General features: G+C 42.5%; 2 protein-coding genes across 4 annotated transcripts in view; both read left to right on the forward strand.

Moving 5' to 3' along the window:
* LOC119378901 (alsin) overlaps positions 1-17,144 on the forward strand; it is an 84,525-nt gene extending 67,381 nt beyond the window's left edge. For both annotated transcript variants that reach the window (XM_049411681.1, XM_049411684.1), the window contains 5 exons: positions 3,077-3,128; positions 3,220-3,287; positions 6,696-6,763; positions 12,591-12,766; positions 14,756-17,144. In XM_049411681.1, coding sequence (XP_049267638.1) covers positions 3,077-3,128; positions 3,220-3,287; positions 6,696-6,763; positions 12,591-12,766; positions 14,756-14,800 — 409 coding nt within the window. In that variant the 3' untranslated portion in view covers positions 14,801-17,144. The remainder of the gene's footprint in view (positions 1-3,076; positions 3,129-3,219; positions 3,288-6,695; positions 6,764-12,590; positions 12,767-14,755) is intronic.
* Positions 17,145-21,740: 4,596 nt separating this feature from the next.
* LOC119378902 (prolow-density lipoprotein receptor-related protein 1) overlaps positions 21,741-26,443 on the forward strand; it is a 61,957-nt gene continuing 57,254 nt past the window's right edge. For both annotated transcript variants that reach the window (XR_005181074.2, XM_037647967.2), the window contains exons 1-2: positions 21,741-22,028; positions 23,476-23,610. Coding sequence is in view for 1 of the 2 variants with exons in the window: in XM_037647967.2 (XP_037503895.1) it covers positions 21,941-22,028; positions 23,476-23,610 (223 nt within the window). In the remaining variant the exon portion in view is untranslated. The remainder of the gene's footprint in view (positions 22,029-23,475; positions 23,611-26,443) is intronic.

The following is a 26,443-nucleotide window of genomic DNA, read 5'->3' on the forward strand; positions in this document are numbered from 1 at the left end:
ATGTAGCAGTGTTTAATGGGAGCACAGTACTGAAGTGACTGTTTACTTGGTGGGCCACAAAGTTGAAGGGGATCTGAAGCAACTTTTGTTATAGAATTTATCCCTGAAAGAATTGTTTAGATATTGGCTCTGGGAGACATTTTCACAAAAATCTTATTGTTGCATACTATGTATAAATTAGTTACACGAGGTTAAAAATGCTCCTCCTCTCGAGTCTTTGTGTACCTTAACTGATATTCTTAGTGGCTGTGTTGTGTCCTGCTTCCTTCAGTACTACATAATCTGGTGACATGAGCCTTGTGTAGTTATTGTTGGTTTGAACTGTGTACCTTCTCATGTCTCTTTCCGATAGTCATTTTCATTACTGTGGCAATGCTGGCCTCACCGAGGAGTTCATTGCTCACACCTTCCACATTGTGGACTTGCAGTGCCCACAGCAAGCTGTAGACAAAGCAAGTGCTCATTGTAGTGGAGAGCGATCAGTGCTGGATCAACAGTGTCTTGAGACAAAAATGAAAGTGCAGCCGCGGCAACCCTCAGCAAAATGAGCAGGGGCAGCCATGACCCACACCGTAAACTAACTTACAATTTTGTCAACAGTGCACCCTAAATTTCCAAGCGTTCCTTTGGACACATACAAGCTTAGCATGCATTAATGGTGAGAACGTATTGGCGTTCCCAGGCTGTGCATGTACTTTTATTCTGCGCCACCTTTACATATTTGGGAGGGCAGCAGCCTGTAATTTGTTGCTAGTTACAAAAATATTTTACATATACTGCAGATTCTTTATTGTGCTATGAGCTGCATTAAATGTTTTCATTGAATATTTGTTACTTCTGTGGGGGCCTGATACCTTTGAGCCTGTTAGAAGAGATGATGTCTTTGAACCATATGTGCTGCCAGACTTGATCTGATGTGCATTTGTTTGTTCAATGGATTGTGTCATTTCTTCTTTTTTGTGGTATTTCATATTTAACACTATGGTCGCATGCAAGTTAATTTTGTTAATGCTGTGCTCAGCCTAGTAGTTTCATTCTAATATTTTGAGCATCCCTGTTTATGCAGATAAAGCATTAAGCATATCTTGCTGTGTGCATCCTTTTTGTTCAGTTTTCTTCTGAGCATAGGTTGGCAAAAAAATTGCAGCTCACACAGACTCGCTCAAGAAATATTTTTTGCTCTGAGGGCTCACTCGGACTCAGACTCACCAAAATTTTCCTCAATCGGACTCACTCAGACTCAATAAGCTTTCTCACCCGGAATCACTGAGACTCAAACTCACCTGCATATTACTCAGCCGGACTCACTCAGACTCGCACTCACGGCTTCACCTGAGTCTGAGTGAGCCTGAGTGAGTCGACTCATTTTCGATCATGTTGTCAGTCCTTTTTAATGCCAATATCTCACATAATCAGTGCTCTACAATACGCATTCAGATCTTGCACCTTCAAATATGAGGTATTATATATCATATATCTTCATTATCATATATCGATCCAGTAAGGACATTTTTTATGAAATACGCGACTCACACGAGATATCTTTATGAAGAACTTCTCATGAAAGAGTTTGTGGGGGGACATGGCACTCCTTCCCTTACTCACGCCTCTGATTAATAAATATTGAAGTGGCGTATGAATGCTAGTGTGCTGAGATATGTGTGACTAGACTTGAGTATAAACGTAAGCTGATATAAGGCTGATAGTAATGCTGAAGATGAGTAGATAGGACCATAAGTCGGCAACAAAGTGTAGTTCACTCCCACTCACTCAAGAAATATATTTCGCGCTTAGGGCTCACTTGGACTCTGTAGTGTGCACGTATCTCACAGGAGTACAGCCACTAGCGTGGGTTCGGACTTAGCGAGGCACAGGGCCACGTCTGCCGTCGCCTCGCGTGAACTAGCGCGCCGCTGCACACGTACGTTCGAGCGCAAACAAGGTGCCGAGCATAGCGCGTCAAATACACAGTACTGCTCTCGAGATCCGCAACACTTTATTGCCTGCGGCAACACCACAAAACGCAGTACAACGCCCGCTCCCAAAGGTGGCGGGAGAAGCAAAACAGGCTTAACCACGCCACGGGCGAAAGTACAACACAAAGGGTGCTGCTAGCACGTCTCCGCGGACAAAGGGCTCACGGCAACACGCCGCTGAAGGAAATGGTCCCTCGCGACTATGCTGCATACTCTTACGATCTGCGACCACAGGGCCCGATCGCTCGAGCAAGGGCAAACTCCGCTCGCGTTGGCTTCGATAGGTACAGCTTCGGCGTAGTAAGACCACGCGCGAACACACCGCACCGCTCTTCAGCCTAGCGTTCGGAAAGGACAACGTAAGGTAAGCGCTCGCCGCTGGCGCAAGGCACCGTTAGCGAACTCCGTCCGAGCGAGCCTAAACAAAGGAGCCGACAGACGGGAAAGAAAATACGTGCTTACCCTACGAGGTCCTGAGAGAGTCTCTCCCTCCCGCCGCGCAAAACGTCTCGCGAGACGCGAGCCCGCGAGACTCGAACGCGGCGCCACCATCGAGATCCGGCACCGGGGTGAGGGTGGTTTACGTCACCCCGCTCGCCCAGCGCCGTAGGACGGCGGAGGAGGGGAGCGACGTGATCAGACATGACGATGGCAGAAATAGGCAAAAAAAAAACCCGCACAGTGGCGACAGGCAAGCCTCAATCCCCACAACTCAGACTCACCAATATTTTTGTCAACCGGATGCACTCGGACTCAGACTCACTAAAATTTTCAACCGGACTCACTCGGACTCAAACTCACCAATATATTACTCACCCGGAGTCACTCGGACTCACGGCCCAATCTGAGTCTAAGTGAGTCGACTCATGAGTGAGTTTGCCGACCTGTGCTTCTGAGTATCTCTACATTGTGTCAGTGAAACTGCTATATGAAGAATTAACTTCACTGCTTTTTTTCTCCATCCATTTATGTCTGCATTTGCTTGTCTGTCAGGACATGGTATACTTCAACAGGTCTGCAGAATGCCTCTACCCTCAAATGCAATAACATTCTACATAACAATCATGCACTGATATTTTTTCATATCTTTGTCCTTTTAGAAAGTTTATGAGCTTGAAGTTTCATGACAACGTTTTCACAATAGAAAGAAATGTGAGTATTTTAATTCTTTGAAAAATTGCATTAATATCCATGTGGTGCAATGTGATGTAGAAATTAATGTCTAGTTTTCTCTTATATTCAGCTTCAGCGTATGTCTAGCATCAAAGATGAATGCTTCACAAATGCTATTGAAGCACTGCAGCACATCAGGCAAGTGAATTTTTCTTGTAATGCTCTTATTTATTTAGGTTACTACTAGAGCTGTGCGAATAGCAAATTACTGGGTGCGAAGCGAATTCGAATAATAAAGATTGAGTGCGAATCGAATTGAATAATTTCGAATAATTTTCGAATATTTCTCAAACACTTTTCGAATAATTTGAAGTGAAATTGCAAAAAAAGTTGCAGAGAATCCCTAAGTATGTTCTTGTGAGATAGCAACATGAAAGTGTTTCTTTTCGCTAGGTTGATGAAGCGCTGGGTGGGTCATATTTCATAGTTGTCTTTCTTATCAAGAGTGAGGCAATGTAGAGGCCGAATTGTATTTATGTACATGATTTGGTGCAACCAAAGTGTTGCCGACAACACTTTACACGTGATAGGCAGAGATGCCATTTCCTCAGCCTCTCCTCCTCTTTCAACTGCTGTGGAAGGCCAACTGATGTGGCGGACAAGGGTGTGCTCCCTTCAAGTCCGGAGTTCCAAATCTGCCTCATAGACGTCGATATATAAGAACGTCTGAAATTTTGGATGCTAAAAAGCTTCGGCGTCCGATTTTTCGGACTTCCTGCCCAAATTTCAGGTCCAAAACAGCATTAATTGAGCCCCCAACTCTGCCACATCTTTCATCTCCATGTTGGAACCAGCATTTTCTTGAGTTAATACATTTGCGACTGTAGCGGAGCTTGAAAGGCAGCTTTGCCGCAATACGGGGGTGTGATGAGGTGAAGCATATTGAAAATCTAGGGACCACTTTTAAACGGACGTTGTCTCTTGGCTAAGTTCAACCGTAACGGACCTTGAAAGGCAGCTTTGCCGCAATACCGGGTGTGAGGAGGTGAAGCATATTGAAAATCTAGGGACCACTTCCAATCAGACGTTGACTGTCTCTTGCCCAAGTTCGGCCGTAACTGAGCTTGAAAGGCAGCTTTGCCGCAATACGGGGGTGTGATGAGATGAAGCATATTGAAAATCTAGGACCACTGTCAACCGGACTTTCTTGGCCAAGTTCGACCGTAACGGAGCTTGAAAGGCAGCTTTGCCGCAATACGAGAGTGTAATGAGGTGAAGCATATTGAAAATCTGAAGGGGTCACTTTCAACCGGATGTTGAGTGCATTTGTCTTTGGGAAGTTCGAATAGTTCGAATAGTAAAATTTCAGTGCGAATCGAATCGAATAGCAAACACTATTCGAAAAATATTCGAAATTTCGAATATTCGCACACCCCTAGTTACTACACTTTCATGTGTTATGGGAAGGTGTAGGTGTAGAGTGGGAGTAGAATGAGGACATACAGTTAGGATTAGGTCTTGAAGCCTTAGAAAACCAAGAACAAAAGTGAGCCCAATTGAGATGTTTGAGAATCTGTCAGGAAATTTCTCTATTTTTAATGTGTTGTTATACATGCAGCTGTTATTCTTCAATGGACTAGCCCTCAGTGTATATTTGGAGTTTCAATACAGTCGTCTGGCGAGAAATCCTATGGGTTGCAAGTGTTACTGTATGTTGCTGTAGCATAAAACTGTACCCTGGGGCAGCTCTGAAGGGGGGCTAGGTTGGTGGATGACACCCTACTGTTTTCCTCTTTCCACTTCCGCCACTGAGAGCTTGTGATTTTCTAAACAGCTGAGCTTGGCTATTACATGAGGATTTATTTTTTCTGAAATGTGCATTTTTATACCAACTATTGCTCTATTTCTGCTCAGTCGCATCAGTGGCTTTGCCAGGAAAGATAAGCATGATAAGAACTAGAACAACATCTAAATAAAGGCAACTATGTTTTATTTGAAACTCTAAACGAGGGCTTAAAATTGTTCAAGTTGTTTTCCTTCATCCCTGTGCTTCCTTCATCCATGGGGAAAGGATTCAAATAGACGTGTTTCTTTTCTTGTTCTTTGAATTTTATTATTTTAATGCAATAACTGTGTTAAAGAGCTCGTTTCGCAGAAATTCCGGTGTCAGCGCCATGCTTGCAGATATAGCATCTATTTTATGCTCTATAGAAAATTCGACAGCTATCAGCACTGAGAGGTACTACACGTTATCTTCTATGTGTAGTTTTGCTTTCTTTGTTGCTCTCGTGTCTAATTCTGAAAACATCATATAATTTTGATGATTTTTATGTATGTAAATTGAATAAGTGGTAGTATTGTGTTGATCATGCATAGACAGTATGGACAATATGCTTCGCTTTGTGGCAACATATGCATGCAGAGGTGATGTTACCAGTTATTATACAGGCTGTCCTAGCTATCACGCAGGACGATTTTAAAAAAGAGGAACGGCGTTGCGTGAAGCAAACCTACTGCATATTGTTCCTAGTACACTGGAGTACCCACTGCGATTTTTTTCATTAATGAGGTTTAATTAATTGGTCATAATTATATCTGTAATTCAACAAGTACTCACCTAATTGTCAAAATGTCAATGAGGCGTACGTAGGCATGTTCAAATACCATCTAACTGCTCTATTTTCAACAACATGCTAATTGCGCACTCATTTTTTTCTGGTTGATCAAGAAGGCCCGCGAAATATGAGAAGTGACACATGACTAGGCCGCTGCGCGCATCAGGAACCAGCGCCCTCAAAGAGTCTCACTATGAGTTACCCAGTATCAAGGAAAAGATGCAGAAAGAAAAAAATATGGATCGCCCCATCTGCCACTCCCCGACCGAAGAAACGCACCGCTTGGTTTTACAGTCAGGCCATAACCAGAACAGCGCTCCAACTGCGTTATCAATTAGAACAGTGGGCCATGAGATATGGATAATGATAGTGGCGTACTACAGAACGGAACGAATCGCAGCGAAATTGCGACGCATATTGCTGCTGCCTGATCTGTACCCTTGTCAAAATGCGGAACACTGTCTCTGGCAACAGACAACAGGCAAAGCGGTTATCTGCAGTAAGCTTATGTGAGGGCGCTGGTTTACATTGTGTGTGGGAGCGTAGTCACGTGTTATTTTTCATATTTCGCGGGCTCTCTTTATCAGCCGGAAAAAATGAGCACATAATTAGTACATTGTGGAAAATTGCACAGTTAGATGTCATTTGAACATGACTAGATATGCCTCAATGATATTTCCATAATTACGCGAGTACTTGTCTAGTTTAAACATAAGTATGACTAATTAATTAAACCTTGTTAAAGAAAAAGTTAGAACTGGCTACTTCAGTGTACTAGGAACAATATGCAGTAGGTTTGCACCGCGTAACGCCATTCCTCTTTTTTTTTAAATCATGCTGCGTGATAGCTGGGACACCCTGTATAAGCTTTTAGGGATGTCTGTGCACATCCTTATGTTGTGTGCAGCTGCTCATGATATCTAAATGTTCACCCAATGCTGATAGATAGAGCCGAACTTGTGTGCCGACATCTTCATTTTTGTCATTTCAGCACTGCATTTACAGCATTTGATAAGCTTCAGGCGATTCGACAGACGTTTGAAGAAATCAACAAGGCAAGTGACCACATGTATTTCCTTGATTAGATTGTGCTATCATAAGAGAGGTCAGTGAGATGCCTGATCCGTTTGTGCTGTGGGCTGTCTTCCCGTCACCACACACTGCAATTATGGCTTTTTGTATGTGGGGAAGGGAGTCGTGAATCTCATTGCCATGGCTTGCAAATTGTTACTTAACTAGAAGAAATTCCTGTTAGTGCTGTTTGTTTTTGTTCTGATAGCATCTCTAATAGCGTAAATATTTCTAGAAGTGCATAGTTATAAAAGGCAGGTGCGTAACATTTCTCTTTGGAAGAAGCAAGCCTATTCATAGCCTCGACTTCGCAAAAACATATAAAAAAAACATGCCCTGTGTGTGGAAAAAACGAACTGCATTCGCTGCCTTCTCAAAAAAGCTGCTGTTTTTTCTCTTTTTGTTCTTATTAATATAGTAAGTAATAATGAATGATTAACAGTCCAATAAGTGGCCTCAATGTTGATAAATAAAAAAATCGGTAATCAGTCCAATAAAAAGCTAAATAATTAGTAGTAATTGTCGGGGTTTTTATGTTCCAAAACCACGGTTTAATTATGAAGGACGTCATAATGGAGGGCTCCGGAAATTTTGACCACCAGGGGTTATTGGACGTGCACCCACGGTCCTCCAGCATTTCATCTCCATCGAAATGCGGCCAGGACTCGAACACGCGACCTTCGGGTCAGCAGTCGAGTATCGTAACCCCTAGACCACCGTGGTGTGTACCGTATATTCCCGCTTCTAAGTCAACTCCGATTATAAGTCGACCCCCCAAATTGCAACCCCTTCTAGAGGAAAAAAAAGTTGACTCCGAACACAGCCTCATGCTGCGGCCATAGCTCACCAATAAGTTTTTCAAAAGAGGGAGTGATGCAAGGAAACATTTATTTGCCCATGAAACATTGCTTACGACTCGTCGTCGCTTGAGAGAAGGACGCAGTCACGGTCATTGCCATCGTGTGAGCCGCTGCTGCTGCTCGCCATCGGAACGGGTGCCGATGGTACTGAGTCCGCACGTGGAAAATGCCGTGCGGACCATGTCGGTTGGCAGTTCATACCAGGCATCGTTGACCCATTTCTTGGATACTTTGAACTCGGTTTGCGGGATGCACATATCCTTCGCGACAGTACTTGCTTTTGCTTCAATATCATCGTAGCAAACACTTAGGCTCTTGCTTCTCTGGTCGTGAAACACTTAGGCTTTTGCTTCTCGTATCGTCCAGACTTCGGTCCGCGAAAGGAACGGCGTGTAGCAGCGCACGCGAATATCTTGGTCCTTGTTTTCTCCATTCCCTCACGCACTTTTCCGACACATCAAACTTGCGCCCTGCTTCAACGTTGCTTTCCGACTCTGCGTAGAGGATCGCTTGCCTCTTGAAAGCAGCGCTGTACTGTTGCCGGCGTAGCGGTGGCATCTTGGCGTCCGTTTGGCAGCGTCGCAAATCGCGCACACCACTGTGCGCAAGCGAAGCGAAATGCAGAAATGGTGAACAGGCGTGAGTGCAAAAAGACGCGAAGACACCCTGTGGGCGCATGTGACTGGTCATGTGGTTTGATTCCCCGCAAAGGGTTGCCAGCCCACACGGCGCTGCCAGCTTTTCTGTGGAATGCCGATGGTTTGTCAACGAATCGTTTCTATTGTATGAAAACAAAACTGCAGGGCACATCGCAAGGTAAATTCCTTTTTATTCATAGAGCATCGTTCGCACTCTATCAAAGGTTTGAAATGCTGCTTTAGAGACCGGGTTTCCCATGCAGTTCGCATTAATGCCGCGCGGCGGTGATTTTTAAATGCGCTCCGTAGTTTCGCCTCGAATTTTTTTTTTTCAGTACCTCTAAGTGTGCATCTGTATGTGGGGAGGGGGTGGGATGGACCTATATTCCGGTTTTTATAGTAACAAAGTAATACAGTTGTCAGAATGCCAAGCTTTGTCCCTTCATCAGTCCTTAATATTATGCAAAGACATGAACTCCTTGACATACAGCAGTAGCACGCTGGTGCACATGGGGCCTCTTCTGTAAATCTTATGGTTTGAAATTCTCACATTCTTTGGTCTGCATCACTTAAGGGTTGTATAGTGTTCAAAAGACATTTTCCGGGTGGGTAGTCGGCACATGTGTGTCGTCATCGTCGATGAGGGGCACGCCATGCTTTTCGGCAGCTACAGCACGACGTTAGGAGCGGATCGAGTGACACCTGAGGTAGGAACCCTGCAAGTTGTTCCCCCTCAAAAAAGGCGTGAATCCAGACCTCCAAGATTGTCTATAGGCACACAGCAGACAATTTCGGAGACCAAGAGCCACCAGTTTTGATTTCGGCCACTCTCCACTGAAGGCACTGTTCCGAACCAGAAAAGGTCTATTGCATGAAGCAGCACGAATGGCTTGCTTGCTTTCTCCTCCCTTGTTGAGAGCTTGTGAATTTTACTTGAAGTGACCCTTCAGGAATCTACTTATTTGTCCTCCATAGAGTTCTGCAGGAGAGCGAGATGTCACACACAGCACCAACTGCACAATAATTTGTGGCGTGTGCCTCTTGCTGCATATTTTGCATCTCAGCCCAATTGACATTCCTGCGCCATGCTCTGTGGTTGTTTAATGCAGTACATAGAGAGTGAATCCCAGTTCTTCCAGTAAAATGCCTCAGGATGAATGGCTTTAAAGGGATACTGAACAAAGCTATTGCAGCTGAGATTTTCAGCCCATTTGAAAGCTTGGGTGCTGAAATTGGTTAGCACAGCCTTGTTTTCAGGCCGAAACTAGAGGAAAATAATAAGTTTAATGCATTTTTCACAAACTGCTGCCCCTAGCAGCCGTGCCGACTTAATGTCTCCGGAAACAGGCGTGCCAACCATGCCAGACGTCACCCGCGTCTCGAACTACTCCGCTCCCACTATGGTTCCTAGAACCAGTATGGTAACAAACAATGCTCCCAGGTGGGGCATGTCGCCTTTGTGGAAGGGGGAGAGTTGGATGTAAAGGTGAGGTGGAGAAAGGGAAGTAGCAGGCAGGAAAGGACGCACCCTGCTACCACCGTGGTGACGCTTGAAATCACAGCCGTCGATGCACGGCTCTGCGCGCACTCGCGAGCAGCCACCGCGTGCTCACAATCCTCCAGAAGTACAGCCAGCTGTTCAAAAATATGTGAAATATACTCTGTTCATTGGAACAGTCGTGTCTTTCGAGTGGAATTTCAATGTTTTCATCATTTGTTTCTTATTTTTGTTCTGCATCACTTTAAGCAAGCAGAGGGCTACTCTTATGGCTAATCTTATGTACTACATAAGGTTAGCCACTGCTTCAATATTGACAAGAACACTGTGTGATAGGAATAAGGAAGGTAACAAAATGTGTGGCGAGGAATATAGGCTGGAAAAATTTGAGAGTGGCATGTATATTACCATTACAGAAAACTTGCATTTTGTCATCAGAGATATTAAAATGGCCATCTGAGTAGCGAGATTTTTACAGTGGAGTTGTTTACCTCTAGCCTCCTTATGGGCCGCTTAAGTTTGTGTCGGGGCACTCGTGGACGGGAATGGGGAGGAGGAAAAAGTGTGGCGACGATACTGCAGCAATGGAGACAAGCAGGGGAGAGGGGAAAGAGTATATACCATGTGCATCGCAGGTGCCAGTGCTGCTGCAGCAGCAGTTGTGGCGGATGCATCGGAGGTGCGGTGACGGTGGCGCTTGTGTCGGTGTAGTGTGGTGGTGCTGCTGGAATGCATGCGTTAGAGCTCTGCGAGATACCGAAGTGGTTCCTCCGACATTTCACCAACGAATTTGGTTTCATGTGCTACACAGACAAATCAAAACTGAAGACCATACACTGTTTACGCATTGACTTAGCGTTGGAGGAGAATGTGTCCTGTGTGAAGACTGAAATTCTCACCATGCATCATAGGGATCGTAAAGCATTGATCACCATCGTTTCAAAATTAAATAAATGTGTATAAATGGTTATGTGTATATGAGTGCTATGTATGCAAAACAATTATGATTTCGTCGTGCGGGCAGCCTAAGCAGCTTTGCTGGTAATTCGCCCCCATATGAATGTTCCTGTACCTGTACAGTCCTGTGCGTTTGATAAAATCTCAGAATGATTCTGGCTAGTAAACAGCCTAAAATTTCTGTTTGAAAACTTTTTACTTTAAAGCAGGCGAAGCATATAGGGAACTAAGAGGGCAGAGAGCTGGGCTGGTTGGTACTGGCTGACTTGAGACATTACGAAATAGCGCTCGTCCTGTTTGTTTCTTTGCCTCGTCTGTTGTCTTTTTGTGCGCTATTTCGTTACGTCTCAAGTCATATAGGGAAGCCTATAATCAATTGTCAATGCGTCTAAGCTCAGAAGTGTTAATCTGACATTGTTAATTGTGAGCACTTTCATTTAACGCTGTGCCAGCACAATCATGACAGCTGTGGCTTGGCTCATAAACAGAGGCAGTGAGGCGGGTGTGTTGTGGCTTCAAAAAAGTTCCAAAGAACTGGAAATACCTCTTTGCTAGGAAAACACTTGTGCCAGGCACCATGGCCTCTGTGTCTCAAACTTTGTCTTGCTGAATTTTTCAGTTATGATTCATATGTTTTGCCTGTTGCTGAAGTTTTAGTTATAAAGATAATGTAGCTTGATCCAAAGTTCTTTCATGCAGAAACTTATGCTAAGAAAACTTAAGATTGTTTATATGGCAGCTGACATACGGCTCGTTACTGTTATTGTTCTAGCATTACCAGCCCATCCAGATTTCGCTTTCAACTGACATATGGCTCGTTACTGTGTGGTGTGGATTAGACACATGGCAACATGACTGTTAGCACTCTACTATTACTACACCACCCAGAGTCCACCTGGATTTGTATGGTGTGGATTTTTTAGTGCGTGTACATCTGGCATCTGTCAGATTTTTTAAACACCCTAAGTACTGCAAAGTTGTCCAAGCAATTGAGTTGTCAAAAAAGAAGTGAATAAATGCCTTTTTGCTACTTTCAAGAGCTCAATGAGATGTGAAATAGCTCTGAAGGCCGGCCAGTATGCTTATTAGGCATCTTGGTGCTCGCATTGTGAGAATGGATATTGGGGGTGCATGCAATCACTGCGCAGTGTCTGAAAGATTGGGCGGTGAAATGTTTCAGCATACGATATTTCAGACTTCCTTGTGCATCAGCTCTGTGGAATATGTGACGGTGCCGTAAGGTGGTCCAAATTATCAGGCATGTCCGAAAAACCAGTTTCACTTAATGCCTCTTACTCTAGTCACAAGAAGTCTCATGAAAGGGGATAAGAACAGAGACAAGCACAATGTTCCATTGTTCTTTAGAACCTTATCGTGTATTCAAAGACTGGAGTTCTTTCAATTTTTTCTTCATCACATAAACGCTAAAGAGAAAAATGAGATTTTACCTGTTATTAGTAAATTACCCTTCTACTATAGCAAAAACACCACTCTTACTATGAGAATACACATGGTAAACTAGAAAGTGGAGGCACCATTTTCAAGCTTGTTATGAAATACGAGTAAATACGTAATTGATTTGGACGGAATTCTGTTTAGTCACCAATTGTGGAACATGGCAATTTTTACAACTAAAACGAAGCCAATACGGTGCAAATACGCAAAGAAACCTTGAACTGTCAACTTCATTTCGTTATCTATTAATCAACCTTATTATTTGATAAATGAAAGTAAAGTTTTAAAGAACAATTTGTCAGTTTAAACTGATCTAGTGCTTGTCTTTAGTGTTTCAAAAATTTGCTGCAGAGAGTTTAATGTGGCCTTGTTGACTTTAAAAAATTTCTTTTTTTTCGAACAGGAAGTTCAGAAAGGCCTGGGTGACTTTCTTTGGAACATGGATGATCTGTTTCCAGTCTTCCAGTATGTGGTTGTTCGTGCACGAATTCGCAATCTTGGCTCAGAAATTAATTTTGTGGATGATCTCATGGAGCGCCACTACCAGAATGGCGAGCTTGGCATAATGTTCACCACTGTTAAGGTAAGCAATGTTACATTACTCATGATGGGCTTATTCATATTTCAGGCTTTAAGTAATGGCCTTTTTTTGTGCTCTATATAATAAATAGTGCAAGCAAGTTTGGAGGTATTTTAAGTTAGTCTAATTATAGGAAAGGTGCAACCCAGAATGCATTTTTAAATTGACTGCGCTGTGTTTTTACCAACATAGAGATAGCTAACAAGTCAAGACGGTTGCTTAAGAATGTGAAGTTTTTACTGCATGTTTCGTTAAGGCGTGTTGTTTATGTGGACTAAGCAGGAGGGGCTACTCATAAATATAATAAGTAGGGGTGTGCGAATATTCGAAATTTCGAATATTTTTCGAATAGTGTTTGCTATTCGATTCACACTGGAATTTTACTATTCGAACTATTCGAACTTCCGAAAAACACGGTCAACGTCCGATTAAAAGTGGTCCCTAGATTTTCAGTATGCTTCACCTCATCACACCCCGATATTGCGGCAAAGCTGCCTTTCAAGCTCTGCTACGGTCGAAGTTTGCCATGACACAGTCAAGGTCCATTTGGAAGTGGTCCCTATATTTTCAATATGCTTCACCTCATCACAGCCCGGTATTGCGGCAAAGCTGCCTTTCCAGCTTTGCTATGGTCGCAAATGTATTAACTCAAGAAAACGCTGGTTCCAACATGGAGATGAAAAATGTGGCAGAGGTGGGGGCTCAATTAATGCTGTTTTGGACCTGAAATTTGGGCAGGAAGTCCGAAAAATCTGAAGCCGAAGCTCTTTAGCATCCAAAATTTCAGATGTTCTTATATATCGACGTCTACGAGGCAGATTTGGAACTCTGGACTTGAAGGGAGCACACCCTTGTCCGCTTGTCCGCCACATCAGTTGGGCTTCCACAGAAGTTGAAAGAGGAGAAGATGCTGAGGAAATGGCATCTTTGCCTATCACATGTAAAGTGTTGTCGGCAACACTTTGGTTGCACCAAATCATGTACATAAATACAATTCGGCCTCTACATTTCCTCATTCTTTCCTCATTCTCATTTCCTCATTCCTCATGTCCGATTGAAAGTGGTCCCTAACTTTTCAATATGCTTCACCTCATCACACACCGGTATTGCGGCAAAGCTGCCTTTCCAGCTCTGCTATGGTCGCAAATGTATTAACTCAAGAAAACGCTGGTTCCAACATGGAGATGAAAAATGTGGCAGAGGTGGGGGCTCAATTAATGCTGTTTTGGACCTGAAATTTGGGCAGGAAGTCCGAAAAATCGGAAGCCGAAGCTCTTTAGCATCCAAAATTTCAGATGTTCTTATATATCGACGTCTACGAGGCAGATTTGGAACTCCGGACTTGAAGGGAGCACACCCTTGTCCGCTTGTCCGCTACATCAGTTGGGCTTGCACAGAAGTTGAAAGAGGAGAAGAGGCTGAGGAAATGGCATCTTTGCCTATCACGTGTAAAGTGTTGTCAGCAGCACTTTGGTTGCACCAAATCATGTACATAAATACAATTCGGCCTCTACATTTCCTCATTCTTGATAAGACAACTATGAAACACCACCCCGACAGTGCTTCATCAACCTAGCGAAAAGAAACACTTTCATGTTGTTATCTCATAACAATATGCTTAGGTATCCTCTCTAACATTTTTCTGCAATTTCGCTTCGAAGTATTTGAAAAATATTCGATTCGATTCGCACTCACACTTCAATATTCGAATTCGCTTCGCACCCAAAATTTTGCTATTCGTACAGCTCTAATAATAAGCATAGTTCACATATTTAGCATATCAAATTATCCAACATGTGTGGAATGCTCAATTTGGTAATATGGGGCGAATAAGGAAATGAAAGAAATTTTGTAATATGAAGCAATAAAAAATGAAAGAGCAAGAAAAATAGTAGCTCTTAAATGTAGATTGCAGTAGTTATTGATTTCTTATTAGTACATCCTTTTGTTTTCTCATATTCCTTCACCAACGTGCAACATGTTTCTTTTCAGGCTTGCTATTTTCAGATACGTACAGAGAAACTGATTCAAGCCTAGAATCACCATGTCATGCCTTATCTTGTGCTTAACTGTTCTGCCTCTCCGTTTTGGCTGCTGGTTTTATGAAGATATATCCATGTTATATGTTAGGCAGTGGCAGTGTTTACCTATGTAAACTGTCTTTTTTTTTTTTTGCAGTTATGCTCTTTTTCTGTGTATATATGAAAGTTTATATTACTTTACCTGTTGCTTATTTACCACTACACTGGTGTTACATATATGTAACACTGCATTGGCTGCTATACTATAAATAGGTACAGTGTGTTTATTTACTGGTATCCTTGGCTGTTGTATCAATGGCTGTAATTTGTTAATGTTTACCATGTTTTGTTACATATCCTGGCCAGTAGTTCCAGTTACATTGTCGTAGTATATTTTTTTATGCTCAGTAATGCAGGTTATTGCATTTGAGATTATCTAGTTGTCCACCGGAGCTCTTAATGTTGCTGCATTTAATACATCTCTGTACCTGGAAATGATCACACAATTTTTTTTAGTATTCCTCATGATAATATGAAGAATGTTGAAGAGCTTTGTTAGATAAAGTTGTTCTGAATGCTTCCCACTGGGAAAGCATGCGGGCACTTTTGAGTGTTGCTGATGTTGTTACTTATAGTTAGTGTGTGTTTATAAGCTAGTCATTGATTTGCTATCTTTTGATGTGGAATTCACTGGTAATGACACTCAGGAGCAGCAGTTGTGGAAAGTATGATGTGGGCAAGTTTTAAGTTTCACTTATAAGCTGTAGCCTCATGCGGTTTGAAATACCTTACGAGTGCCTTAAATGATGTGGTTTCATGATAGTTGCTGTCATGTGATTTTGCATTTATGGGACAGTAAGCAGTTATGAAAAATATACTCTGGACAAGTTTGCAGTTGTCTAAAACAGCTTCAGATCATTCGAATATCCTTTGCAGAGGCTTAAATATTGTTCTTGGTGTTACTTAGTATATTGCATTTACAAAACCTACTTGCTTTTGTTGGTGGTTTGGTTCCAAAAAGTAATGCATCAAAGGCTTTTTTGCAAATGCACAAATTATAATCATGAAAATAGTGCAGCCTTTGTATAAAAATTCAACGCATTAGGTCTACCTTTTCTTTTCTTTTCTTTTTAGTACTAAGTTGACACTTCGTCATCTTACTGTGGTGAGATTACTTTAATATGATTCAATCATTTAATAGAGTCAATAAGGAGTTGCACAACAAAGTACGTTCTAATTTTAATGCATTAAACTGTGAAATTTTTGTGTACTGACAGGGTTTTGGAATGGTTATATAAGCATTAATTCATTCCTTTAATATTATGCTTTAAAAGGTTTCGACTGGAGCATCTGTTACTTTGAACATTGGTGAAACTTTAGTGTTGTAGCACGTGCAGCTGTTGGATCACGGTCACTTTGTGTTTGTAATTGCACTCTTTTCACCTTTAATACCTACTTATTTTCCCGGGCATGGAAAAAGTCACAGTTGGGTGTAGTGTTGCTAGTCCTACACTGTCATATATCTTTCTTGATGGCGGCAGATCAATATTCTTTTGTCTGTTGCAAGCAGCTGTAAAGTAATGTGGCTACTGAATTTAAACTCTTGGGGTTGTTCTGTAGGATCAGCAGCATATATCTTGTACTGTGTTAGTTCTGTCTAGCTCTCTATTTTAAAGCTCTTTTCCAGTTGATAGGTTTGCCATTTACTAGTGTTTTGCAATTTTTATGTAGCTTTCATGGTTGGGTTTTGACATGAAGAAGGAAAGAAAAGTAATCTGGCTCTTGCGGGTTTTGGGAACAAATGGCTGCCTTATTGTTTGCTTCAGTGAAAGAAATGCATGATGTGTACTGTTGGAGTGCTCATTTTATATGTGTAGCATGTTACATGGATAATTCTTTGGTTATTAATAAGTACTTTTATGGGTATACTTATATAATATGACATCTGAGTGAATTTTAAAGCCTTTTTGCCTGTGTGCCTGATAAATATGTTAAGTGTTACCTCTACTGAAATGTACTGTAGAAATTTGAATGCTTTTTCTATATTTTGTTTAGGTTTGAATGTTCAGTTTTACTGCAACCTTTTGCTCAAATTTTAATAGGAGTCTGTGTGCAAATTGTACAACATCGAGCATATTCTGTGCTTGAAATTTAGTACCACATTTTGTACAGGTTTTTATTGTTGGCGATGTAGTTAACACAGAATTTTCTGACCATACGCAGCTACTTGAGAACCAGTTGTAAAAATTCAGTTGCTTGCTTGGAGCAAATGTGAATGTTAAATAAGACAGTTTTGGTGAATAAGGCTAATAAACATGTGTAATTGCAAAATCACAATAAAATGATTGTTTTTTTTTGTATGAGAGCACTACTTTTGCTGATTAGAGAAGTGGTATATCTTCACGAAACTCAAAGGCAATTTTTGTTGTTGTTTGTTTTGCCATGGTTAGACGCCAAAGCAGCATTTCATATTTGTAGAAAGTAGCAATCTCCCTATGTTTCCAGTGGAACTGCTATTCTTTACCTAAATACAGAGGAAAGATACATTGTGTGGCGGGCTGCATGTTGATGCTGCTTCCTGTATTATCATGTGACCATGCAGTTGTGTGAATGCACAGCATAGTAAAAGTTGAAGGGGAAGCTGGAATTTCTTCATTATATCCATTACTTCATTATAAACATTTTCGCTTCATGTTGCCCTTATTGCTTAGTAAAAGGGATGTGCCACTCGGTGAAGAAATGGGCGTCCCAAAAGTGTCCTCGAAAGCACACTAATGGGCCCAAGGAAGTCGTTGCCACCATCATAGCTGAGTTGCAGACTGTTGATTGTGACACATCATTTATAGAAATGACAAAGCGCTGCCCAAAGGTACACTCAAGTTACTCTTGCCCAGAATTTTAAAGGAAGGCATCGAAGTCTCATGCATCTCTACACTGAGGTTGGTCTTTCCTTTTCAAACATTGGCATTCTGCACCCCAAACAACCATATCTACAGCAGAGGCTTATGCTATATTATCGGCTCTTAAATACATTAAAGAATTTAAAATGGCAAAAGAAATTATCTACACAGACCATTTAAGGATTGGAATAGTATTAAAGTGTTGCAAAAAGTACAAAAATCCTGCAATTGTATTACTTCGTTTTACTCCTATGCTCGAAGCAGCATGTTGTAGTACACCGAGTGCCAGGGCACAGAGGCACCGAAGGTAATATGCTGGTAGACTTGTTTGCACATCCATTGAGACAAAACGCTGGTATCTCTGATGGCCATGTTCTGAATATGAAACATCTATGCCAGGAACTCTGAGTCTACTGGCAGCAGTTATGGAATGCTGAGACTTGTAACAAACTCTCTAAGGAGCTGGCCGTCATCACCAAATCACACCACCCATAACGGCTGGCCATCAGTCGCCGAATCAAGACTAAATGTTTTGCTCTGTAGACTCGGAATAGGAAGCATATAGAGCACACACAGTTCTCTGCTAACTGGTGGTGAACCTCCAAACTGTGGTAGATGTGGTGAGAAGGAAGATATGGATGATTATCCATATCTTGCTGAATATCAACAAGCAGAAGCAGAAAGAAAATGCCACTTCCCCAGAGCTTACAGAGAACACATTTTTCTTCATCCAGTAACGTTCTTGGTAGGGATGGGTGAATAGTGAATTTGAGGTTCGAAGCGAATCCGAAGCGAATAGTGATTTGGTCGAATAATTTCGAATCGAATAGTTCAAATAGAATGTACCACATATTATTATGAAAAATGAGCATTTTTGTCGTGACCCTTGCACAATATTTTTAAGGATTGGAACTAGGTATGAGTGAATGTCACTTTTTTGGTTTGAAATCAAGTGGAAGCAAGCTTGAATATTATCAAGATTTGGATAGCAGTAGAGTGCAAGTTATAAGGGGTACAATACGTTACAATTTAAAAATTACTATTCTTAGCGCATATAAGCCCATATAGCTTTTAAACTTAAAAAAAATGCCCCCACCTCCCTGAAGGGAATCGTGAGGAAATGCGAATGCATTTCTTGCGCCGAGAGTACACGGCGTAGTAATTTTAGTGGCGTAAAGCTGGACACATCGACGCGCTCAAGTGTCTCTCTTTTGGGCGCCTCTTTCAACGAACGCTTCCTACGTGCGTTCGTATCACCTCAGGGGTGTTGCCACCGCCTTCAATGCAGCACAAACGCGTTTAGAACGCGCTGTTTTCAGGCTGTACCAAGGCAGCACAAACGCTACAAACGCGTTTCAAACGCACTGCATTGAGGCGGTGGCGCAGGGAGGAGAGACAGCGAACAGCGAGAGAAGGAGCGGCGAAGCACTGCACCTACCCTCTCCTACACTCTCTCCACACACGCGGGAGCTCCGCCGAGCTCCCGCGATGCGAGCGCCCTCACGCCAGAGCGCGCTCCTCCTCTCCACTCACTCTCCACTACTCCGCCCGCACCACCTGCTCCGGTTGCTAGGGGCGAGGATAAGCGCGCGCGCCCGCAGCTGTTGCTATGGAAGAGGGAGAGCGGAGAGGCGCGCGGACAACGCCGGACGCCTGACATAGCCCGACTAAGAAATGCATTCGCATTTAAAATATGTACACTTAACCTTGAAGTGTGGCTTTGCGGCAGGGCAGATTTCTCCTGGATGGTTAGTTTCACGGCACAGCAACCCGACGCTGCAGTGAAACCACCTTTACAGGGGGTTATGTGCGGTCAAATACATACATCGAAATTTCGAATAATATAAATTTCTGTCGAAGCGAATTCGAATATTTTAATAATCGTTCGAATATTCGAAACGTTCGAATATTCGCCCACCCCTAGTTCTTGGGCTTGGGACTACTAGTCAGCTTTAATGCAATCCAATTCAAAATTTTTGTAGGATGCTTTGTTGCACTTCATCTGCCTATGTGATTCATAGCATGGCCTCCCATTGGGGGGCGCCGCTGTGATTTTAGCATTTTGTGTAGCACGTGGCTTCAGGCCCTTGCATATAAAGGTTCCAGTGGGGCAATAATGCTGCTGACGTTAACAGATTTCAGTACCACCACTTCATTGCATTGCTTTTACATAGACAGCATACCTCATACCTTTAATACATATTTGCACATCTTACTGCATTCACCGTTCCATTCATCATTACACCATTGAAAATTCATGATCACACATCGAATTCGCGCTCGTTGGCCATTCGTGGTCCTTGCAATAGTAAAATGTTTTCTAATGAGCAGTCGTAAAGCAGACATTTTATTACTACAATAAAAGGAGTAGTGTTTCAGCTGGATTAGTTAATAAAAAGTTCGAAGCACTCTTCCTGTAATAATCCAGAATCATGCGCTGATCTAATTTCGCGGTAAAGTTCGAAGCACTCTATTCACATGTTCCTGTAATAATCCAGAATCATGCGCTGATCTAATTTCACAGTAAAGTTCGATATCATCAGCGCACACAAGATGACGTAATCTTTAATCGGCATGTACAAGCTGGAACTGGCACCATAAGTCAAGAGTTTACAGATAAGAAGTTCACAAGAAACGATGTCAAATGTATTTGAGAGTTTGCAATGTACTGTGGCTTACTGGCTCCAGTTAGCAACAGTGGGACGGCAGAATCAAGAAAAAGGGACACGAAGCGATGCTTTTTGATGTCGCTCGTACTGCCATCATTTTTCCATAAAGAATAAGATATCTTCGTGTGCGAAGGAAGACAGTGTGCGTAGGGACACTAAAGTCAAATGTTAAGTCGACGTTGATTGTTGAAATAGCGTTCCAGAACCCTCTTAGTGCTTGTTTCGTGCCAAGGAAATGCTTATTTTGAATGAAAGTCACGTTTTAGTGGCCCGCACAGCGTTAGCGCACTTCAAATCGCGCGCCTGAAAAGGCCTCTTTGCCCAACGTTGCCCGCCTTTACTGCCCGGCAGCCGACGCTGTTCGTCGAACTTTCCGTTGCATCTGCAATTTGCATATTTTTAAAACTGTGCAATAGGGAGTTTTCGAATAGGGCCCCCAAAAGTTTGGGGTCCCAAAGCCCTATGCGTGTGCTCGCTTTGGGATCACGCAGGAGCTAGGAGTTTTTGAATAGGATCTGCGGCGCTGTGGACGCAAAGCCTTTGGGGCAGGCTTTGGGTATAGTGCCTATACTTTGGGGCTCCCGCTAAATTCCAGAAATAGCGATCCCCAACGCAAAACCCAAACGCTGTTTGGGTCTCGCGCATGCGCAGTGGCCTCGACGCTATTTCTTTGGGGCCCCAAAACTATTGGAGGCCCTATTCGAAAACTCCCTAATATCGCCAACGCAAACCTTTGGCACGCTATTCGAAACTCTTCGAAGCATTGTTCAAGGCGTCAGACAAAGTAATGTGGGTATTGTTTAGCGCTAGTATACCACATGTGTCTCCTTTTATTGGATCAAATGTGAATGCATTTCAGAGCATCATACATGATACAATGGTGGCACCACAACTGCACTGATCATCCGAAAGGATCAGATGTTTTTGGTTTCTGAAGCCCCGTTTGAGCGAGAGCACGCGCCTTTAGCATCTTATCTGAACCTTTGTACGAAAACAGATGATGGAGTCAATGAAAGCGGCAAGAACACGTATGCACTTTTATAATCAAATTATTTATCTATTCCCTGCCTTCGTGGTAGGCTGTCAACGATCTGCATGTTCGAAACCGAAACTGAAAGAAAACGAGCGGCGCTATTGTACTTTTTGTTGTTGTCACCATGGTTGTCACCGTGAAATTCACGACGCGTTTGGAGCTTACACAAGGCTCATGTTTCATTTACAGCGCAATGTATTATTCAACACAATTGTTTTTTATTTTGGGATTTTCGTGAACTAAAAGTTTTGCCCATTTGAAATGATTACGTGACTATTTGACTCGCACAGCTAGCGCCAATGCAAATCTTCTCGTGTGTAGTGGCGCAATGTTGTCCCTCGTGGCAAAGGGGCTATCTTGCCGGTGCACAACTTCGTCTGCCTATTTTCCTCTCAGCGCAGCTCGCGGCATCCCTTCGCCACCAGTTTGCCGCCTACAAATGCGGCTCATCGTCTTATTGAAACTACTATGACGATAAATGCACTGCACTGCTTGCCTGGAACGTTTGAAGTCCACCTCACCGCTTTTTGCTCCTTCGTTTCTTAACCTCTGACATGCCCTCTGCATGCTTCTTCGCTCGTCTACTCCCGTCTTTATTTGCTTTCGCCCTCAGCGTTACCGAATCTCTCCAGGCCAATAATGGTAAGTTCGCCTGCTTTAACACGGTAATGTTTCTAGGCCACATAAGCTTATGAGCGTAATTGTTATGTGCTTCCGACGTGTGTTTGGTGCAGCGAGTGTCGTCGTTTGCCGAGAAGGACGATGGAGGGTCATGCAATAAGTTGCGTGTATTCGTGCTCGCTAGCCGCCACAGCCAACTGAAACTTCTATTGTCGTCCAGTTTCGCCGCATAAAATACGAAAACGTCGCTCCCAGCGCTGCTTTTAAGCTTCTCTCTCTCTCTTTATTTTTATGTGCAGGCACTAACTAAAATGAGCCATCAGAAAGTAGCGTGGTAATTAACGTAACATTCTAGGCCGCGCCTGTTGCATTTTACTTCAACAAAATATATGTATATACAAGCGCGCGCGCGCCCGCCCGTGCATGCCCACATTACACACGCGCGTACACACAGTCACACTCTCTCCTCCTTTGCGTGTTCGCACCGTCTAGCTTTGAGATTATGTTTGTTTGTTTTGCATTCACCGGTAATTTTCCCACAGGGGTGTGCAATAAGAGAAAATCGTTCAAAACCCCGCGCACAAGACGAAAACAACTTCGAGGAAAGTTGCCGTTACCTTGCTTGACCCCACCTTTTTCTGTCTTTTTTTTTTTTGTGTGTGAAAGGTGGAATGAAGTGGGGGGGGGGGAGGAGGAGGAGGAGGAGGATGATACAGAGATTGCAGTGAAATTTCTCGTGTAAGGAAAGGCTTTGACTGCCCAAAAGTGTACTTGTCGACGACAGGAGCGTTTTTAACTTTCGGCTGTAAAAAAAGTCAATGTGATAGAAAATAAATAAGGCTAATGCCTAATCTTTAGGGTAAGCTTAGTGATATTGATGTGACATAACCTTAATTTTGAGTTCACTCACTACCATGAAACTGCAGCATAGGAGCTCTGCTACTGATTTGTTTCTGTGCGCTTATCACGGTGGCCTTGGTATCATTCAAAAGCAGACGTAAAACGTGTGATAGTTCCTTGCCTTATATACAAAGCTATCCCAGGTGGTCTCAAATCGGTCCATTCCCATTGCCGTTTTACGATAGACTACATGCAGCGTTACTGCATTGAATAGATTGAATAAGGATTTTATTAGGCTGCTGAAGCATTTTATAAATGCATACCACACCATCTTTAAGCATTATTAAGTTGATCACTCACACCGTTTTAATTCTTTGAGTACAAACGGTGCGGCACTAAGTAGAGCAAGACTAAGAAAGGACACAAAACGACATGCATAACATTTCTTAGTCCTCGTCTATTTGATGCCATGCCTTTTGTGTTCAAGCAATGATCCAAGCAGCTCAGCAACACGTCCCATTTTAATTCTTCATGGCGAACTTCTGTGCATGCACATTTGTACACTAAGGATTCAATAACACCATTATTTCTGTAATGTTTCTAGCCTTCTTTTGCCATTTTTTACCAGGTGAATCTCCATGTAATGAATGGGGACGCTGTGCCCAGACATGCGTCCAGAATTGGAAAAATCGGTCTCTTGTTGAATGTGGTTGTGTTGAAGGCTTTCGCCTAGACTCCAATCGTGTTTCCTGTCTTCCAGTAGGTAAGGCACTCATAGCATAAGTATCTTTAATTACATGTGTAGCAATTGGCCAGTTTCTAGGACCTGTCGGTTTCATCTATCACTGTTTGCTTTTGTCATTGAGTGGGAAAGTTATGGAAGAACGCTTGCTTTGTCTTTAATATCACATGATTCTCTTGTACCATGCTCATGCTCTTCGAAACTAGAAGTAGTGAGTACTGACTGAGACGGGTTACGGCACTTTGTCAGACATTAAATTGCCTTTTTGTCAACACTGCCCCTTACATGTGTGATCAATGTGCAGTACGCTGTACTCTGTAACTGATTGATGATTGAATGCAGGATTCCTTAACTACCAATATTTGGTCAGTATAGCATTCATAGGGATGCTAAAGGCAAAAGTTAAGTGAATGCAGACTGTCAAGTTGCCATTTCAGAAGCCTTGCAGCACTCATCTCATGCCAAGGAAACTGCTTAGTCTTGAGAAAATTATGTTTCAAGGGTCCACATGCCCCTAGTGATATCCAAATCTCCTGCCTCCATGCGAGGAGTGACGTTGTTGCATGTGCAATTACGACCCTTTACTGCCTGAAAGCCGCCGCTAAGGCTGCCGCGGCGGCCGCATTTTCGGTGGAGGTGAAAATGCTTGAGGCCTGTGTACTCAGATTTAGGTGCACGTTAAAGGGATGACACCATTTTTCGAAGGCTAGTTTACTCTGCCATAAAAACCTCCTGTATGCAGAGACGGCTCTGAGCAAGTGTGAAGCTCAGCAAATGCTAAGATATTTTATCTTAATATTAAAGTCAATTTTTCCATGGCGCACCTACCGACATCGACACTAGCTTGACGTCGGGCTACAGTACTAATTCTGGTGACTTCACGCAACAGTCTGGCTAGTTGTGATGATGTCAGCTACCAAAAACTTCCAAGATGGCCGCATGTGCATCACTAAAACATTCAAAATAGCTTTTTGTGCATCATCAACGGAGCCATGATGCAGAGCGGCCGTGGAAACGTCGCTATATACTGTGCGAGCACGTGACGAGAAGCTCATACCGTGTTGCGAAGTCAGGGTAAACTGAAACTAGCTTTTAAATACATACTGTAATTACTTTTTCACGGTGCACTCGCACTTAGCACTACATTTTCTAGGCTCTTGAGGGCTTGGCCTTTCGCTTTACTTAGGAAAATAACTGAAAATTTTTGTGTCAGTACTCCTTTAAAGAACCCCAGGTGGTTGAAATTTCTGGAGCCTTCCACTACGGCGTCCATCATAATCATATCGTTATTTTGGGACGTTAAACCCCAACAATTATTTTTATTAGCTGGCGCTAAGGTTTCTTGTGTAAAACTCAAAAGTGCAGCGAGAAGCTGGACCGACGACATTGCATGGACATGGCATTCCCTCTGACTTGCAGTTAGAGCAAGTTCTGTGAGTGAGCAAAGACAGCATAGCACTATGCAATAACAAAGCCACTGAAACGATAGCGCACAGGCAACACAGAGCTTAGCAAAACCTTTTCAACCACTCGTATTGTTGTCAAGGGTCGAAAAGCTTTTTTTTTTTTTTCAAGAATCGAATAGCAGTTAACATGTAGCATTTTATCCCATCTTACAGTCTACTGCAGTGATCTCTTTATTGGAAGCGATTCAGTACAAGTGACAAAATTATACTGTGGAATTGCTACATCATTAGGCTAGTGCTAGAATGTCTCACTGGAATTGCAAGTCATGTCCTATATTCACCTTAATTTCTTTATTACTAGAGCACTGTTTTCGATAGCGACATTTTAGACATTCTTAAGCTTTAGTCTGTCACTGTAACCGGAATTATTTGCCTTTAGTGTCCCTTTGAAATCTAATGCCTTAGGTTCCCAGAGGATTTCATCAGTAAAACGATTACCTTGTGTTCACTGTTTCATATTGCTTTCATGTGAATGTTAATTTCAATGCTTGATTTTCTTGTCCCAAGTATGAACACTTAGATTTGTGTTTCAGCTTCTTCTTTCTGCTGGTAAGCATACCAAGGTTATAGTGTTGCTCTGTTCTGTAGTAAATTTTAAAAGTTTTAAGCGCTCTGTGGATGTGGGCTGAACTTGTTAAGCTTGCGGTCTACCAACCTGTATTTGTACTGTATGCCACCACTGGGCAATAGCGGCCAGTCCTATGATCATTAGCGTTTGGCATCACTCATTCAGTCATGCTTTCCTTTCCAAGCACATACTCTTTTTCTTTACTGTCAGTGCAAGGTGTTTCATCCCATCTCCTTCCTTTCAAAAATTCAGTAAAATTAAGACACAGTAAAACAATGCATTTATTTGGCATATATATGCAATAGCTCAGAAAAATACAGGTTACAAAAAAAGAGAGAAATTTGCAGATTCTCTGAAGCCAGAAGGAAAGGCCCCTGGGAAACTCCATACAACTCTGAGTTGTGCATTTTAAATACTAATGGCATTGGAATTAAAAACAAGGTCCAGAAGTTGGACCTGCTAGTATCTGACATATTTGATTGTGCTATTTACTGTAGATCAAAAGCATTGCGATATTGAGCTGCAGATTTGCATTTGAGCAGCTTCAAGTAGCCAACGTTCTGGACATACATTGCATTTAAGTACAGTGCACTTCATGATGTTTAGATGTAAATGAGATATCAGTTGAAAATAAACTGTCATGGTTAAAAGAGTGTTAGCTTCCATTGTTATTTGCTGACATAATTGGCTGTGATTTTTGTGTTTTTTGGTATTTGATCCAGCACTCATGAGATGTTGCAAAGCATCTTTTTAAGTTGACACTCGACCTCTAAAAAAATTGAGAAACTTCTTATTCAGTGTTTGTAGTCAAGTTTCAAAG

Source organism: Rhipicephalus sanguineus, chromosome 1 (assembly GCF_013339695.2).
Source record: "Rhipicephalus sanguineus isolate Rsan-2018 chromosome 1, BIME_Rsan_1.4, whole genome shotgun sequence".
In the NCBI taxonomy this organism is placed as follows: Eukaryota; Metazoa; Arthropoda; class Arachnida; order Ixodida; family Ixodidae; genus Rhipicephalus; species Rhipicephalus sanguineus.